Raw genomic sequence first — 16,453 nt, forward strand, 5'->3', positions numbered from 1 at the left:
CAGCGCTCTGCAACTTGCCTTGAGAGAGCAATCAGCTCGGTACTGCAGCGCGCCGGCCCCTGGCAGCGTTCGCACCAGTCACAAGACAATGCGTAATTATGGCGCTGTGCCTCCCATCCTTTCTCTGATAGCCCGCGTGCCCAGACAGGCACCTGCCTTTCATGTGGCTCCCCGACTTCACAGGCTTCCGTGCCTCTCTTTAATATTAAAAACTTTCCTGTGCAGACTCCCCCGCCCTTGCTCAGCCGCACGTTGGTTTCTAGGTGCCAATCCTCCCCCCTGCCAAATGCACTCCTCTCTTATCCAAGCATCAGCCTCCAGGCAGCGAGGAAGCAGCTGTGCCAGGGGCCTGGGGCTGGTGTACTGGAGCTCTTCGCAGTAAGACCCCATTTCATCTGCCTGCTTGGGAAGGTGGGGCGGAAGCGTGGGACAAGTAAAGCATGAAGTGATGCCGCTTTTGATGGATCCCAGGCTCCTTAATTCTGGGAAGACATGCTACAGTGACAGCATTGTCCTGTGAGACTTGTTTTAATGAGGACTCGGCAATTAACATTTAACTATTTTGGAGGACGTGTTATGGTACAAAGGGAGTCTACATCTCTAACATTTTTTTTTTCTGAGAGCCGTTGCCTGTGTTGTGTTGTTTTGTTTCTGTCCTTTAATCTCTTCTGTGGTAGAAACGGATCACATGAGATCAAGCACATTTCATGTCAGATGGAATCTTACGGGAACAGCTAAAACAAGCCGCTCTGTGGAATCTGTGCCAGGTATGACCCCCTCCAGTTACTGCGCCTGGAAAGCCTAGAGCTTGCAATACGTTGAATGTATGCAGCGGTTTGCACCTTTGCATAAAAGCTGTCCCGGCATGAATACGGAGGAAAGATCAAAAGATATCGGTTCGTCTAATGTAGAGGAGAAATAATTGAGGGGAGTCATGATAATTATTTCAAGTATGGAAAAGGTTGCCATAAAGAAGAGAGCATAAATAGTTCTCCAGGCTGCAAAGACTCAGCATCTCTTTTGTTCTTAGCCTAACGAACAAACACCTTAGGAAGAAGGTGAATTTTGGAAAAAGCAAAATATTTCATGCGCTTTGTTATATAACCACAGTCCTGTCCTGGAAATGAAGGAGCTTACATTTTACTTATTTATTTTTGCATCTCCTCATTTTAAAAATACATAAATACATTGCATCCTGACCATTCTGTAACTAATCTTAGGCTGGGGGAGAGAGGATGACTGTACCCCAAATTTGAGATGATCATGCTAAAGTGTTGAACTGTATGATGAATGTTTCTTTTTTTTCCCCAAATACTTAATCACCTCTGTGGTTTTCTAAGGTTTATTTTAATATTCTAAAGTCAGAAAAGCTGCAAGCAGCTGCAGCTTTTTAAATTTAGTCTCATGGAAAAAAGAGGAGCCTCTTCCAAACGAGGAGTTTCTCTTCCAGATAAGATAAAGTATGTTGGCCCACTACCCGCACTAGGTATGATTCAATGGCTCCAGCATGGCTCACTGAATCTGGGACTGGATCTTGAAAATTTGGGCTTTACTCACAGATGCAGCAAGCAAGAAATGGGAGATTCTCACTCCTGCCAGCGAAACCCAGTATTGGCTTCCAGCCTCAGGAGGACTGCTGCAGCCTAGACACTTGGGGAACTGTTGGAAGTATCTGGATTTTATCATCTTTATCCTTGTCAGGCTGAGTTATGATCCGAGTTTGTGATCTGAGGGATTCAAGAAATATCCTCCCCCTCCCTTCTTTCTTTTCTTTTTTTTTTTTTTTTTAAGATTCAACACCTTCTTAAAATAGCTCTCATGTAACAAATGTGTCCCCTACACAATCAGAGACAGCACAGTGTAAAAGTTTTACTAGCATACTCTGAGAAGGACAGCATTATTCACAAGTCGCAGAGCCAGAAATGTGGTGGTGAGCAGGCTAATAATATCTTTATAGATCCTGTGGAATAACCTTGCAAATGGTAAGGCAAAAGAGGGTGGTCAGACCAACGGGTAAAATCTGAAATAATTTCAGATTCAGTGTTCCTGTCATTTTACAAATAGCAGGAGAGCGAGAGACAGAGTTTGGGTCACGGAACTCAAACTTTTCATGATCTTAAGCTTTCCTAAGTACTCACACAGAAGTCAGTTCTGAACAAAATCACTTTAAACACACTAAAAGTCAGATTGATTTTTATTTTGCTGCCCTGGTTCAATTTCCCTGGCTCCAGTGGCTAAGTAGCTCTTTGATCTGTCTATTAACACTCAGTGCTAAGCTTCCCAGGGGAAATATATATATATCAATTCTAACCACATTCTTCATGAAAAGCTTTCTTCATACAAATAACAGGCAAAAGTTGTTTGCTTGAGTTTTCGGTTTTGTTTTGGATTTTCTGTTTTTTAGGCAACAGCTCCCTCGGTTTAGCGCAAGCCCACCCCTTCCCCTGCCTGCCTCTCTGTGGTAGAATTGTCACTGCTCCGCAGAAGCACAGGGGTGATATACTGTCCCATCAGACATCCCACCACAATGATCCCAGTCCTATAAGACTCTTGTCTCATTCTGCTCAGCATTGCAAATGACAGAGACCTAACAGGCAACAGACACAAGGGCATAGATGGCAAATGATGGACGGTGTTGGCTCTTTACCTGTCCCACGACAGACATTACTTCAAAATTCATAATGCCTTGGCAGGCTCCTTACCCCCTTTGAAAGGCAAGAAGCGATCATTCCTGGAAGCACTATGGCAGAGAGACATTTTTGCCTTCAAATTCTTGAATTTATTTAGCATGGAGGATAGTTACAGCCTTGGACATAATAACTACCGCCACTTATATAGATAATATAATCTGAATTATGTTTAACTCCTGGTTGTTTATAGCAGTGGTGATACGCTGTCAGAGGGCCTGAGATACGCTGAAGCAAAGGTAGTACAAGACGCAGTAATCCCACAGGCCACAGAGCCGCAGCTCCCACGTTGCTTGTTAGAGAGCGTGTTGGCAGGGGTCCCAGCTTCCTGGCATTCGAGTGGAGGTTGGTTTGTGCTGAGGCAAGCGTGGGACCAAGGCACAAACCTTCTCTTCACCACCTGTGGCCGTGAGTGAGACAGTAGAAAGCATCTAGTCCGGTGCCTTTTCTTGAACAATGAGCTAGTGATTTGGATTTTTCTTTTTTTAATTTTGTCATTTCTTTCTTATGTAAGTAGAGAAAGTTAGTAAAAAGAAGAGTGGTCCGTCTTCAGACCATCACTTTGCGCTGCAAAGGAAGACGCTTGGTGTCCCCGGCAGACCGGACTCCCAAGCCCTGTGGCCTGGGACAGACTTCACCCTTTTGTGGTGGGACAGAGCCTGCCCTGCCTAGGGGAGGCCTGTATTCCTGATAAGCGCTCAGCACCCAAATCAGTCTCACTGAGACTGCACGACTAAGGGGAATAGCTCCAATCTTACCCTCCTGTACAGTTACCTCAGACCCTGAGGAGATGCCTACCATCATCCCGATCCCAGGACAAGGCCTCAGCAAAGTCTCACCCTCTGAGTGCCCAAAGAGCAGTACCTCCCCAGCAGAGGTGGGTTGCTGTGGCTGGTTCCTCAGGCAGACCTGGCTTTAGTCTCAAACCAGCTCTCTCAGCAGTCAAGCACAGAAACCTCCTCCTGTTAAGAGAACCTCCCTCACCAAGCGCCACACTGATACCAGTAAGAGGGGCAGCGGGCTGAGAAGCCACAGCATCTACTCAAGACAATACTTCGGCCACAAAGTCTTCTTTGGGGACTATTACCCAGCTTGCCCATGGCCAGTCCCCCTGTAACGCATCTGAGGAGGCTCTGCTGAGGCCACCCACGAGCCATGCGCAAGTGCAGGGAGCAGAGCAGCCTCAAAGTCTTCTGAAAGAATCTTCTTTCTGACATCGTTTGCCAAAGCTCCTAACACAGACACCTTAGGAGGGAAAATGACAGTCATTCAGGAAAAAGCTGTAAACTCAATGATATCACAACTGCATCAACATCCACCAGGAATTTCTCTCTCCTCCTCTGTAAACAAGTACATATTAAAATGGATCAAAGTCTGCTGGTAAATTCCAGCCACCGAGCAGCTGCTGCCTACAAAGAGTAAAGAAATATTACTGAATAATGCTTGCCGTGTTCCTCCCCAGGTACCTGGGGAGCTACAGCCTTAATGGTGATTTATCCCCAAATGAGTTTCAGAGCTTCATCTGAACTACCTGGTTCGTCAGTGTTCCCGCTGAAGCTGCCTGCCAGCATCAGAGACAAAGAGATCTCACACACACACAAGATATCTCTGGGATTCTGTTTTATTTCATTAATAAGGCGTACCCATTCACAGTCTCTCTTCCTGGCCCTATCAAGACACTCTGAAGTTAGGTGAAGTTAAAAACAAATCCCCAGATAGAGGACACAGAGCATAGTCTGGTATTATCGGCCTTTCATTGTGCATCCCCCCTGACTGAACAAGGAGGCTGAAATAACTCAAGCTCAAATAACTTTTCCACTTGCTTCAGACGAAGCTGCGAGTTTAGATGCCACGAGTGCAGCATAATTGCTGCTGGACTGATACGGCAAGGAGTCCTCATTCTGACAAGTCTAAGGGGCACCGAGACAGTGAAAGACAAATCCACTGAAGTGGCGACGGGCTGTTAACTCACCCACTGGTGTCTGTGGCTGGCTGAGACGCTGCAGTCTCATAATCTGTACCTGCTTGTCAGGCCTCAGCTCTTGCTCACTTCACACTGCTAGAAAAGAAGGAATGTGCATTGCCACTCTCCTCTTCATCCTTTTGCACAGAAAGGCACCAGGCACCTGGCACGTGTGACTCCAGCAGATGCTGATAACGTACAGATACATACGTTTTGATAGGCACTGAACACACAGTCTGCAGCGGGGGTCACATTAACTACAGCCCCGTGAAGAACAACAGTTGCCATGAGATATGGTTCTGTTCTTTTATTGCTTGGACAACTGGAAGGCTTTTGTCTGTGTGCGAAACGGCTCCCACATGTGCTAATACACACGAGGGATTATTCTTGACCCCCAAGTCCTTTCATCATAATACAACAAGGCTGGACAATGAGAAAACAAAAAAAAATCCCCCGATGGTCTGAACAAATGTCAGCACCCCTTCCTCCCCCCTTCACACATATTTTTTGCTAAACATCATTTTCAACCAGTTGTAGCTTTGCTCAGGAAATTCATGCTTGGGCAAGTTACAAGTTAAAACTCACCTCCCTCTTACCAGATTTGCACAATGTTTTTACTTGTGGCAGCTGGCCACAGCCTGGCTGATTCTGAGTAACTAAGCCTCTGGAGAGCCATATTTTGCAAGCTACCAGCATGTGCTTGGCATGCCCACGTTTGTTCAGTAAGAAAAATGTAGGTGGACAACCAGGATTGTTTCCATATCTGTCTAAAATAATTGAACTGTAAGTTGCAAATGTAAATTGCAGATTTAATCCTTTTCTTTATTAGTCTCATTTCAAATGTCAGTGATATTTACATAACAGGATGGAAACAGAAGACAGTGAGGGGGTGGGTAAGCAATGAATGATTTATTAGAGATTCCATTTGGTGTACTAGTCCAAAACAAACGAGGCAGACCATATGCCTAACTTATTTTCTGTTTGTATGTAATAAAAGATGGATGCTAATACCTCCCAGCCTGATCTTTAATCACATATATTTGCTTTTCAATCTAGTTTTAAAATGGAAGGTCTATAAAGCAATCCCTAAAGAGCTTACGATGAGAATCTGGCAGAAAAGATCCTTCAGATATCTGTTTGTGCCGCATGAGGAGAGAAGCAACCAAGCACTGCAAATTAGCCTGTGCCGTAGAGGTTGTAGGTAATTCTCCCTCGAAATCGCTCAAAATGTCTAGCTGCTTTGCCTCATTCCTCTGTTGTGTTTCCCTCGGCACTCTGTCTCCAGGAAAAATTCCTGCCGGTCTCTGGAAATGCTCTGCTCATTGAAGTGCGGGGTAAGGCTTCCTGTCCCTTCTGATGGAAGCTTCAAAGGACAAAAATTATCACAAGAATCTCCTCGGGGACTTGCCCTCACACTCATCCTTCTGCAAAGCAGGCAATGCCCTCTCCTCCCCAGCCACCCCAGCAGGGCCCAGGGCCAGCCAAAAGCCCCTTCTCCGGGGCACTGAGGCTCAGCGGGGGCCCAAAGCAGCCTGCCCAGTGCCACCATGGGGGTCGTCCACCCTCCTGATGCAGCGTCTGCCAGCCCTTCTCCCTGGCTGCGGCTTTCCCAGCACTCCAGGAAAGCGCAAACATCTCCATCTCCGTTCCTTTTGCTGGTTGCCCTCCTGGCCCCAGCAATACCCGCTCCCCCCACCTCGCTCCCCTGCTACAGAGGCCCACGGGTACTTCCCCCCCACTGACAGTCCCTGAGAGCATCCTATACAGACGGTCTAGACTGTGCCAGGAGATGTTACTATGGAAACATTTACGTCCTCCCTGTCTTTTGTGTGCTTAATAACACAGCTTTCAGCATGTTTATCTCCTGTATACTTGCTGGTCGGAGAAGAAAACCTCTTTTCCTTTGCAACGTTAACTTAAAAAAATAAAAAAAAGGAAATAAAGCCCATGTATTGACCTTCCATCTTAATGACAGAGGAGGGTGAATGGAGAAGTATTAGTTTTCCACCTCCTGGTGCTGCTGTTTGGCCAGAGGTGGCTTTCTGCAGTGCTGTATTTATCAGGGCAGTTCATCACTCCCCAGCAAGGTCACTTTGGCCTCTATCCCGCAGCGAGCTCTGCACGAGCAGCTCCTTTCGCCTGCAGCTGGCCCCTCGCTTCTGGGTCAGGATGGATCTTACTTAGCAGCTCTCTTTGCCGAGGTACAGTACCCAGGGCACAAAAATAACATCCACAGTGCTAAAGCTGTTAACGTGTCAGCAGGAGTTCAGCGAGCATGCACACAAATTAATACTCATTCAGAAGCCACCTTTTTGCGCTGTAAATTCAATTTTCTTCAGAGCTGCCAGACTTCTCAATCTCCGAGCCACAAACATATTCTATAATACTGGAAAGGAATGCTTTTTAGACATTTTTGAGTGAGTAGTGGGTAGCCAGTAGCTCTCTGCTTACAAAATACTTCTAATTTTTTTTGCACAAAAAGTCCCAAGGAATTGTTACTTGGGCTTAAAGAAGAGTCTTCTACCTCAGTCAAAAACTCTAGCCACAAAGGAGAAACCTCTGACATAATATGTGCAAATGCAGAGATGATTTATAAAGGAACTGGGGATGTAGCTCATGAAATTATGTAACAACAGTAATTCTGCAGTCCTTCAGGAAACAGGGAAAAATATGCTGTTCACTAAATGGCTGGCTTCTGGTTACTTGATTTCACTTTTTGGATTGGGGATTGTTAAAAAACTTCTGTCTGGAGCTCATAACGCAGACAAATTTCAACAGAAGTTTATACACAAAATGGAAACCAGGCAGCTAGGAAACAGGCAGATCTGGGTTAAGTTCCTCATTGCATATTTCATTTTTGCTTGCGTGATTCTTGCTCACACATACCCAGAGTCCTTTCAGTGAAATCTATAATTATCTTTTCAAGATGAAGGATGGGGTGTGTATAGCATTTCTGTTTATTTAGCTACGATTACGGTTGTACAATCACCCTTTTCACTTAAAGGAGGGGCAAGCAGGCACAGCAGGGGATGTGAGAGCTCTCCCTTAGCCAGTGAGGACATGTAGATGCTGTCCACCCATCCACCCAGACAATCACCCACTTGGCTTCTTTAAAAGCTGTCGCATCCTCTAAATTTTGCTTTGACGCAAGATCTGCCTGCTCCGTGGTGGTGTATTTATCAGAACAGTCATCTTAGATCGCTCAGTTGCTACTGTGGTGTTTTCTGGCATTGGAAGACATTTTTCTCTGCCTCCTCCATTTTAATGAGTCATTCCAAAATCTGTGCTTGCTTCTAGACAAAAAAACAAAACAAAACAAACAAAACAACCCCAACAAACCAATATGGAGGAAAAATTACCTTTTTCATTCAGCAGCTAGTGTTCAGTTTACAGATGTGAAGTGACATCCTCTGCTTTGTACTGATGATGGTAACATCAGACTGCTAAAAGTAGAAACTGGGTCACACCCGTCATTTATCAGTCGTTTAATAAGTTCCAGGCAGTTACACCAGAGCAAATTCAGCGAAGGCTGTGGCTTTACACAAATACTACTGAGGCCATAACTGGAAAACAGTGGAGGCTTTTGCAGAAGTAGCCGAGAGCAATTTGACCTACAGGATGATGATGTTTGAACAAGCAAGGACTCACTGCAGCCCTCAGAGCTGCTGGTGCGCTGCGAGGTTGGCAACGTGGAAAAGCAACCGTTTGAAGCTGGATAGCTCTGGCACAGTCAGGAGGCACACAGGCACCGATCCTCCCAGCTCGCTGGAGCTGGCTGATGCTTGCCTGACCCAAGTGAAGCGATGAAGGGACTGAAACCAGCAGAAACTGTTGACCCCTGTGAGTTTCCTGCTGGGTTAGCTGGCTGAGCTGGCTCACTGAGGGCCAGACCAGCTGGTGGGACTGTATAGCCAGGAACAGGGTGGCGGAAGAGGGCTGCCTTCTTTCCTACCAACAAATTGGTTTAGATCAGATAAAACATAACGTGAAACTGCGCTTTAAAAACTTTCCAAGGTGACGCTGCCCTTCACAGCTGTGAGGCTATGTAGGTGATCCATTAATGCTCGCATCAGTCTGAGTAATGTCTGCACAGAAAACAGAGAAGCAACTGTGTCAGTGTGAAACTGCATAGCAGGAGAGGAAGTTCTCGGCCCTCAGCTGGGGAATAACCAACTTCATTTTCAGCTCTTGTGTAGGTTAAAGGCACTAATTAGACTCATGCTCTCGGCTGCTCAGCAGCGCGGCTCTCCAGTGAAGCTCCGCACGAACCACTCCAGGTCGATACTGCGCCACGGCTGCTGCAAGGCCGGCAGGCTCAGGTCAGAGATGCAGGCGCCCTCATGCACGCCAACGCAAGAGCCCGTGCCCCAAAGCAGCCATAATCTAAGCGCTGCACGTGTGGGCCAGGCGGGGAGGAGAGGTGACGCTGCCTTGGGCCGACACGTTATCTGAGGGAGCAGGAGGCAATGGCGGCCCGCTGCCTCTGCGCTTCAGGGAAGCCATGCCAGCACCTCGGCCCCAGCAGCAGCCACTAGCTCCGCGCCTGACCTCAGCAGGACTGTGTGTCGAGAACAAAAGAGGCCGTTGGAAATTAAAGGGAGGAAGACACGTTGCCTCGAGAGGGACAAGTCAGCGAAGGCGCAGGGCTGCGATGAGAGGCGCAGCCACCCCCCGCCCCCGGGCGCCATTTCCCTGCCCAGGTGCTCCTTCTCATCCGTCCCCCCCCCCCGCGCCCCCGCATCTGGCCGCCTTCGCGCCCTGGCCAATGGCAGCTCACAGTGCACGTGAACAACTCCCCTCCAGCCAATGAGCGACCGCCTTCCCACGTGGCGATCTGCGTGACGCCTCTGATGCGAGCTCCCCGTCTTTGTCGGCGGTTAAACCGTCCCGTCCCCCGTCCTCCCCCCGCGTCCTCGGCTGCTCCGGTCACGTGACGCGGCCTCGCCTGGCGGGGAAACGGCCGAGGCGGACGTACACCATATAGTCCCCCCTCCTCCGCTCCGTCACGGACTGGTGGCTTTTGTCGGTGGCTCCTGCGATTAACGCGGAGCAGAATGGCAGGAGAGAAGCCCAGAAGGTTAGGCTACGGGCCGGCGGGCGCTGGTGAGAGGCAGGTGACGCTTGGCGGAAGGACACCTCGCGGCCGGATCCTGTTTCGCTTCAGGCGCACCCTATATAAGGGCGGCGCGCGGGCGGTGCCACCTCATTGTGTGTCTGTGGATGAGAGCTGGTGTAGTGCGAGTGTTTGTGAGCGCAGCACTTTCCCGCGCGGCGCGGACCGGAGCAGCCTCCCCACCCCTGGCCGCCATGGCTCTTTAAGGGCGGCAGGGCCAGCGGCGGCATCGGCCAGTGCAGCAGGCGCAGCAGCAGCGGCGGCGGCCTCAGCACATCCCCGGCATCTGCAACCATGGCGTGAGTATTGTCTGTGAGGGAGGGGTATTCCCTCTCCCGTGTGTTGCTAGTCGCCCTCTTCTCCCCTTCAGGTGGGTTTCGGGGGCGAGTTTATCACCCGTGTGGTAATGGACGTTATCTCCCGGGAAAAAAGTATCTGGGTGACAAGATGGTGGGGGAGGGGGCATCCTTGTGTGGGTTCAACCTCCCCGGGGGCGGCGGGTGTCAGAAACGGCAGGAAATGCCATTTGGGAAGAAATAACGAGAAATTCCCGCCTCTTGGATGGTTCAAGAAAAGTCGATTCCTAAAAATTGGGGGGATTTTTCCATTTCATGGGGTTTTCGTGGGAGAGAGATCAGTAGGTCCCTGGGGAGGGTTTCTGTGCCCCGCCTGGGGGGGGGGGGGGGGGGGATGCTGCTGTAGCTGGGGGGAAATGGGGCTGGGGAGGCGGCGGGCTTCTGGGAGTGGAAGCGCCACTCGGTGTGTCGTCCCGAGTGGGTAAACGGGGGCTGTTGATCAGCTGGCAGCAGTGCTGTAGTCCTTGAATGCTGTGGCGTGAAGTCTGCCCCGATAACCTGCAGGGGTTTCATAACCCTTCGGAAACGTCGGTAAAAGGGGGTGCGCGAGAGGCTCGATTCGGTTTCTCGCGCAAAACGCCCTGTTTTATAAGCAGGTTTATTTCGGAGAGGTCCCGTGTCCTTTTTCCACCTCGTCTCTAGCGCTGCGTCCTCGGTGCTTGGCACGGCTCAGCCCGGTAAAGCCTGGGCGGCAGCCGGTGCCGGCGCCCCGGTGGAAACGTGGCACGATACAAAATGGCGGCGGCTGCCGGGGTGGGGAGAGGGACGCGGCAGGATCGCGAAATGGCTGCGGCTGCTGGCGTGGGCGTGAGTCACGGCGGCGGGTGGGAGGGGCCGGCGGGAGCCGTGCCCATCTTTGGGCATGAGGAAGGCGGGTGGCCCGCTGTGGCAGAGTCGCGCCTGGGGCTGGCTCTGGCGAGCCTTTAGCCAGACATGGAAAGGTGTAAAGATGCTAAGTTGCAGGCAAACAGCAGTCCCCAAAATGGAGAAGTCGCACAAGTCTATAGAGTAGCACCATGCTTCCTGAAGTGGCATTGCTTTTAAAAAGCTACTATGCTGGCCGAACAGGTACTGATGAATTAAAGTTCTATTTGCAGGTTTTTCAAGGCACCGCACAGCAGCATTGCTGTAGTCGACAAAAAGACCCTCTACTTGTCTACATCCTTCGACATCAAAGCACTAAAAAACGACGAAGATGAGCCTCTTGAACAGCGAGATGCTGTTGGGGGAGTCATTCTCCCCCTTCAGCCAGCCGTGTTCGGTGGCTGAGGAAAGTCTGGGACTCCTAGATGACTACCTGGAGGTGGCCGAGCCCCTCGGTTCGCATGGGTTCTCCAGCGACAAGGCTAAGGCAGTCTCCTCCAATTGGCTTGCTGTGGACAGTTTAGGCAACACCATAGATAGCAGCCAGGGTAAGGTATTATTTATTCGTACAAAGTACATCAATTACAATGGCACATAATGTATTTAGTAACATTCCAATTAAAAAACCAAATTACTACGTTTTCATAAATGTGAAGATAACCTCACATACATAACCTCTGCTTGGAAAGTGTGTGTACTACCTGGCTTACACAATACAGAATTGCTGGTTACTGGACTGGCACATGGTAAAATGGCACTTCTGTTGTCCTTTTAATAACATACCAGCTGTCATGGTACCTCTCCCTGGGAGAGGTCACAAGAAACAAGCATGGCTGTGTGTTTCAAATGGCCCTGAATTCTTCTGGTGTTGGAGTAAGAAGGATGGAATGTCAGAACAGCTGACGGCTTATGTCGTACCCTGCAGTGTTCTGCAGCTAAATGGGCTTTTTTTTCTGATGGTTGAATTTTTTTTCTGATGGTTGAATTTTTTCATACTTGTCTAAGAGATCGGGAAGACATTAAAAGATGAGTTTCTAGATTGTTTTCAGAGGTTTGAGTTGCATTGGTTGCTGGTTTACTGAAACAGTAATTTTGTTGTTGTTGTTGTGCAGAGGATGCCTTCTCTGGCATGGAGTGGATGGTGGAGAAGATGGATCTGAAGGAATTTGATTTTGATGCCCTGTTAGGTATGGAACATCTGGAAGCCACCGTCTCACCAGACGAGCTGATGGCCACGTTGGAAGACACGTGTGATCTCCTATTTAACCCTACCATCCAGGAATTCCACAACAAAGAACCTCCACTGATAACTGACCTAATCACCCACCTCCCCGAATCGCCAGTCGGAGCAGATCCAATGGCTCCGTTGGCTTCCCTTTGGTCTTTCCCCCTCTCCCCAGGGTCTCTGACTTCCACTCCAGACCATTCATTTAGTTTAGAACTAGGTAGTGAAGTGGATGTTCTGGAAGGAGAAAGAAAACAGGAGGGCCCCACCTTTGTGGTAGTGATCACCAAGTCCGAGAAAGAGGAGGAGAACCATTCCGATGATAGTGGAATATGCATGAGCCCAGACTCCTACCTGGGAACACCCCAACACAGTCCTACCAATTCAGTTGGATCCCCCCATGACAGCCAGTTCCCTACAGATGCCAGCGGCGGCTCTGTGCGGTCCAAACCATACGAGCATCCTGCAGAGAGGGTGGTGTCAGCAAAGATGAAAGGAGAAAAGAAAATAGACAAGAAGTTGAAAAAGATGGAGCAGAATAAGACTGCTGCCACGCGTTACCGGCAGAAGAAGAGGGCGGAACAGGAGGCGCTGTCTGGGGAGTGCAGGGAGTTGGAGCAGAAGAATCAGGCCCTGAAGGAGAAAGCAGATTCCCTTAGTAAGGAAATTCAGTACTTAAAAGATCTGATTGAAGAGGTCCGCAAGGCCAAGGGCAAAAGAGCTAGAGTCCCCGAGTAGGGTAGTCAGCAGTTTTTATGTGCATGTATATAAGCTTGCTGCTATTGCTGTCTAATAAATTATTTTATAGTAAATGTGAAATCCTGGTGTCTGGTGACTGGGTACCCGTCAAACAAGCGTGACTTGCACCACACCTCGGTGTCGGTACAAACACCGTAAGCTGCTGGGTTTAGAGGAGAACGCAATGTAATACACGCTGCTGGGCGATGGGCGCAGTGCACGCCTACGAGAAGTGCCTTCAGTCTGTGACTCGAGTGGCTTGTCACCCGCTACAGCTTACATATATTTGGTAATAAATGCATGTATACACACACACACTGAAGCGAGGGGGGTCATACGGAGATGCCATGAGTTTTTCAGCAGCAAAGGCATAATCCTGTTTAAAGAACGCAACCTGGCAAGTCTAGGGAAGGTAAGCCCGGATGATACAAGATGGAGAGGGTCAGTAGAAGACTACGTGGTGGCAGGGTTGTGCCTTCAGATGTGGCAGACCTGGACGTTGTTTCTGAAGGAGGTGAAATGTCCAGGGTACAAAACACGAAAAAAAATTGTGAACATAAATCAAAGAAACGAGCAGCTTGCTGGGAGACAAGTCCAGAGCAAGCAATGGCGGCGTTGAACTGGGACTTATGGTTTCTCTGCGGGTCCCCAAATGTGTCCGGAGGGTGAGCAGGAGGTGTGGGCGCTCGCCCGAGCTGGTGGGGTTGGGGCAGGGGCTGCTCTGGCTGTGGTGGTCCGCTGGGCCAAGCGGGTGGGTTCCTCCTGGATCCCTGAAAGGGAGAAGACGTCCGTGTACTGAAGCGTGAAAAACCGGGAGGCTGCTTCCAGCAGCCACTGAAGAGTCAAGTTCTAAGGTGTAAACGTAAATTTAACTTCCACCGAGGGAGCAGATGAGCTGGTCCATAGAGCTGGTTCAGCTCCAGTCCTGAGGCAGCCGCGCAGCCGGCGAGGCGGAGGTGCCGGAGCCGCCCGCGCGCGCTGGGGACGCGGCTAGCGCTTGTTGACGGCGAGCGGCAGCCTGGCTCCCGGGGCTCGCGTTTCTCAGCGGGGCCGCGGTGGGCGAGTTAACGAGCTGGTGCTGGAGCACGGCGACGGAAAAGATGCAACGGGGAAAGAAAAACCCAGCGCTGCTGTGATGGTGTCTGTCTATCACACGCTGCGGAGAACTTGGACACAAAGATGACGGTCAGGAGTCAGGGTAGCAGGGTGGTTTCTGCCTGTAGATATTAACTAGTGCCCTTCTATTAGTGGAAGGACATTTTTTTTGGTGGTTGGTTCTAGTTCTGAGAGGTTCTGAACATCAGTGAAGTTCCACATCCAGCGTGGCCATACTCTGCTAATAGAAGCTTCAGGATTTGGGATGTGCCATTTTTAATCATTTTGTGTATGTTGGTTTTTTTCTTTTGGCCACTGATACCCAGATTTAGCAGCACCTAATCCCTTCTTGGCCTGCTGGAGCCAGCTTTGGCATGTGGACGTGCACATCCTTTCCCAAGGAGTTAAGATTCCTTCCCACTTGCGCTGACACGACCCAGAAAGCTGCCCAGCTCAGGCACCTGCGTGTCCCAGCCTGGCTGGCGTGCACGCTCGGTGCAGTGGCTTCAGGACAGGCTTTAGCCAGCGCTTGCTCCAGCCAGTGCTGGAGCAGGGAGGGAAAAGGTCCCTAATGTTATTTAAAATAGAAAATTGTCCAATTGCAGCCTCTTGGGGGTCCAGGTTTCTGCCACTTAAGCTCCTTATGTCCTCAAGCCAGGGCTGCAGTCCTCTAGCCCTGTTCATCGCCTGAGCCATTAGCTGATGCGTGACACGGGGTACCAGCCGTGCGCTCTGGGACCTGCTGTGTGGACGCTCCTCCAGCAGGCAGATGAAGTAGGTAACTGCTGGCAGCAGGCAGCTGCTGGCTGGCAGCGAGGGCTGAGCGGGCCAGGACCTTGCTGATGACTTGACCTGTCTGTCCTTACAGCTGGTGCCTGACATGGGTGCTATTTAAATTACAGCGAAAAGACTCGCTGTCAGGAGTTAGGGCTCATGCCACATTGAAAGCGGTGAGGGTAACTATGACCCTCACCTTGGGTTTCATGAGACTGTGAGTTCCCTGCTGTTTGAATAGTCTCAGCCTGGACTCCTCACCTTCATGGCAGCATCTGCCCATCTCTCACCTCCCGAGCAAGTGCTCTGACTACTATGTACTATGCAAACGTGAAGCGCTGCAAATGGGCAAACACATCAAGGTCCTGCTCCAAGTGCTGCTTTGCTCTCCAGAGCTTACTGGTGACCGCATGCAGGGATGAGCGACTGTTCTGTTTTGGGAGGTAAAGCAACCTAGTAGGTTTCTTTCAGATCAGCTGGACCGGCAAAGCCGAGGACGGGGATAATTAGAGGTAGGAAAGCCCTTGGTGGGGCAAATCTGCACCTTATGTGCTTGGTCTCAGTGGAGCCACGGAAAACATGGTAACTCATAAATGAATGTATGAGCAAGCAGCTTCTCTGTGCAGGGCAAACCCCTTCTCTCCTCCCCAAACTGATCCCCCTTTCCAAACAGGAGGCAACCACCTCCGCTTCCTTTGGAGCCATTGCAACTTCAGCTTAAACCTGGCAGCAGCCCAGGCTGCAGGGGCAGCGGGCGTATTTTGCAGCCCTTACTCAGCTCACCCAAAGCCTGGAAAGATTGTCAGCACATTTATTCCCCCACGGCAGGACTGTCTGTGAGCCACCCCTGACTAAAATCAATTTTTCTTTGAGTCCATGCTCTGCAGGCAGACGAGGCAGTGTCTGTGCTGACCAGTAAATACATGATTCTGGTTTCCACAGCTCTCCAGAGAGTATGTAGCTCCAATTTACCAAATTACACTTACTCCAGGGAAGGAAGATCAGAGCTGGAACAGGAGACAAGGAATGCATGACGCACCTGTGTTGCTTTGCTCTCTGCCCTGTATCCATGTGTGCATTTTATAGGACTCCTTGCAAGAGAACCAGAAACCTGCCCTTAAAGAGCGGTTGGCGTCGTTACTGTTTGCTGAGGCTCCGAGCTTGCAGCTTTGCAGAGGCAGCCAATATGGCAACCTTATGCAACGCCTGCTGAAATGACGCCGTGTTTCCATACTTAGTAACTTAGTTAAGATTTTACACTGGCTAGAGATTAGGGATGACTCTTCCTCTGTGTTTTTCATTTAGCCTTTTCCTCCAGGTTTGTGTTAGGCACAGCCGGCATCACGCCACTTGGCTCTGCAGCCCAGCAGCTTGTCCAGCCTGCCACAGCAACACCGAGGACACCGTCACATTACAAACCCCAGACCATGGGAGAAACAGTCTGATTGCCTCCTGCCTGGTGACTGATTTTACATTTTGCAAACTGTGGGAGCTGTCATCTTTTTCTCACAGCCTCTCAGAACAAATGTGCTTCAATCAAATCCTTGCGGCTTGCGTACAGCATGATACCATGTCCAGAAATAGATTGTAGTGCATGAAATGCAGGCTTTACCTACCCCCAGAGGCGGCCAGTTCTTC

General features: G+C 49.8%; 1 protein-coding gene across 1 annotated transcript; it reads left to right on the forward strand.

Moving 5' to 3' along the window:
• The first annotated feature begins 9,578 nt into the window (after positions 1 to 9,578).
• On the forward strand, positions 9,579 to 13,027 carry ATF4 (activating transcription factor 4). Its single transcript, XM_082309096.1, has 3 exons — positions 9,579 to 10,062; positions 11,217 to 11,531; positions 12,096 to 13,027. Exons 2-3 carry the CDS (start codon positions 11,315 to 11,317, stop codon positions 12,944 to 12,946), a joined length of 1,068 nt encoding a protein of 355 aa, XP_082165222.1. The 5' UTR covers positions 9,579 to 10,062; positions 11,217 to 11,314; the 3' UTR covers positions 12,947 to 13,027.
• The last annotated feature ends 3,426 nt before the right edge of the window (positions 13,028 to 16,453 follow it).

This window comes from Platalea leucorodia (assembly GCF_965183815.1).
Source record: "Platalea leucorodia genome assembly, chromosome: 4".
Taxonomy (NCBI): Eukaryota; Metazoa; Chordata; class Aves; order Pelecaniformes; family Threskiornithidae; genus Platalea; species Platalea leucorodia.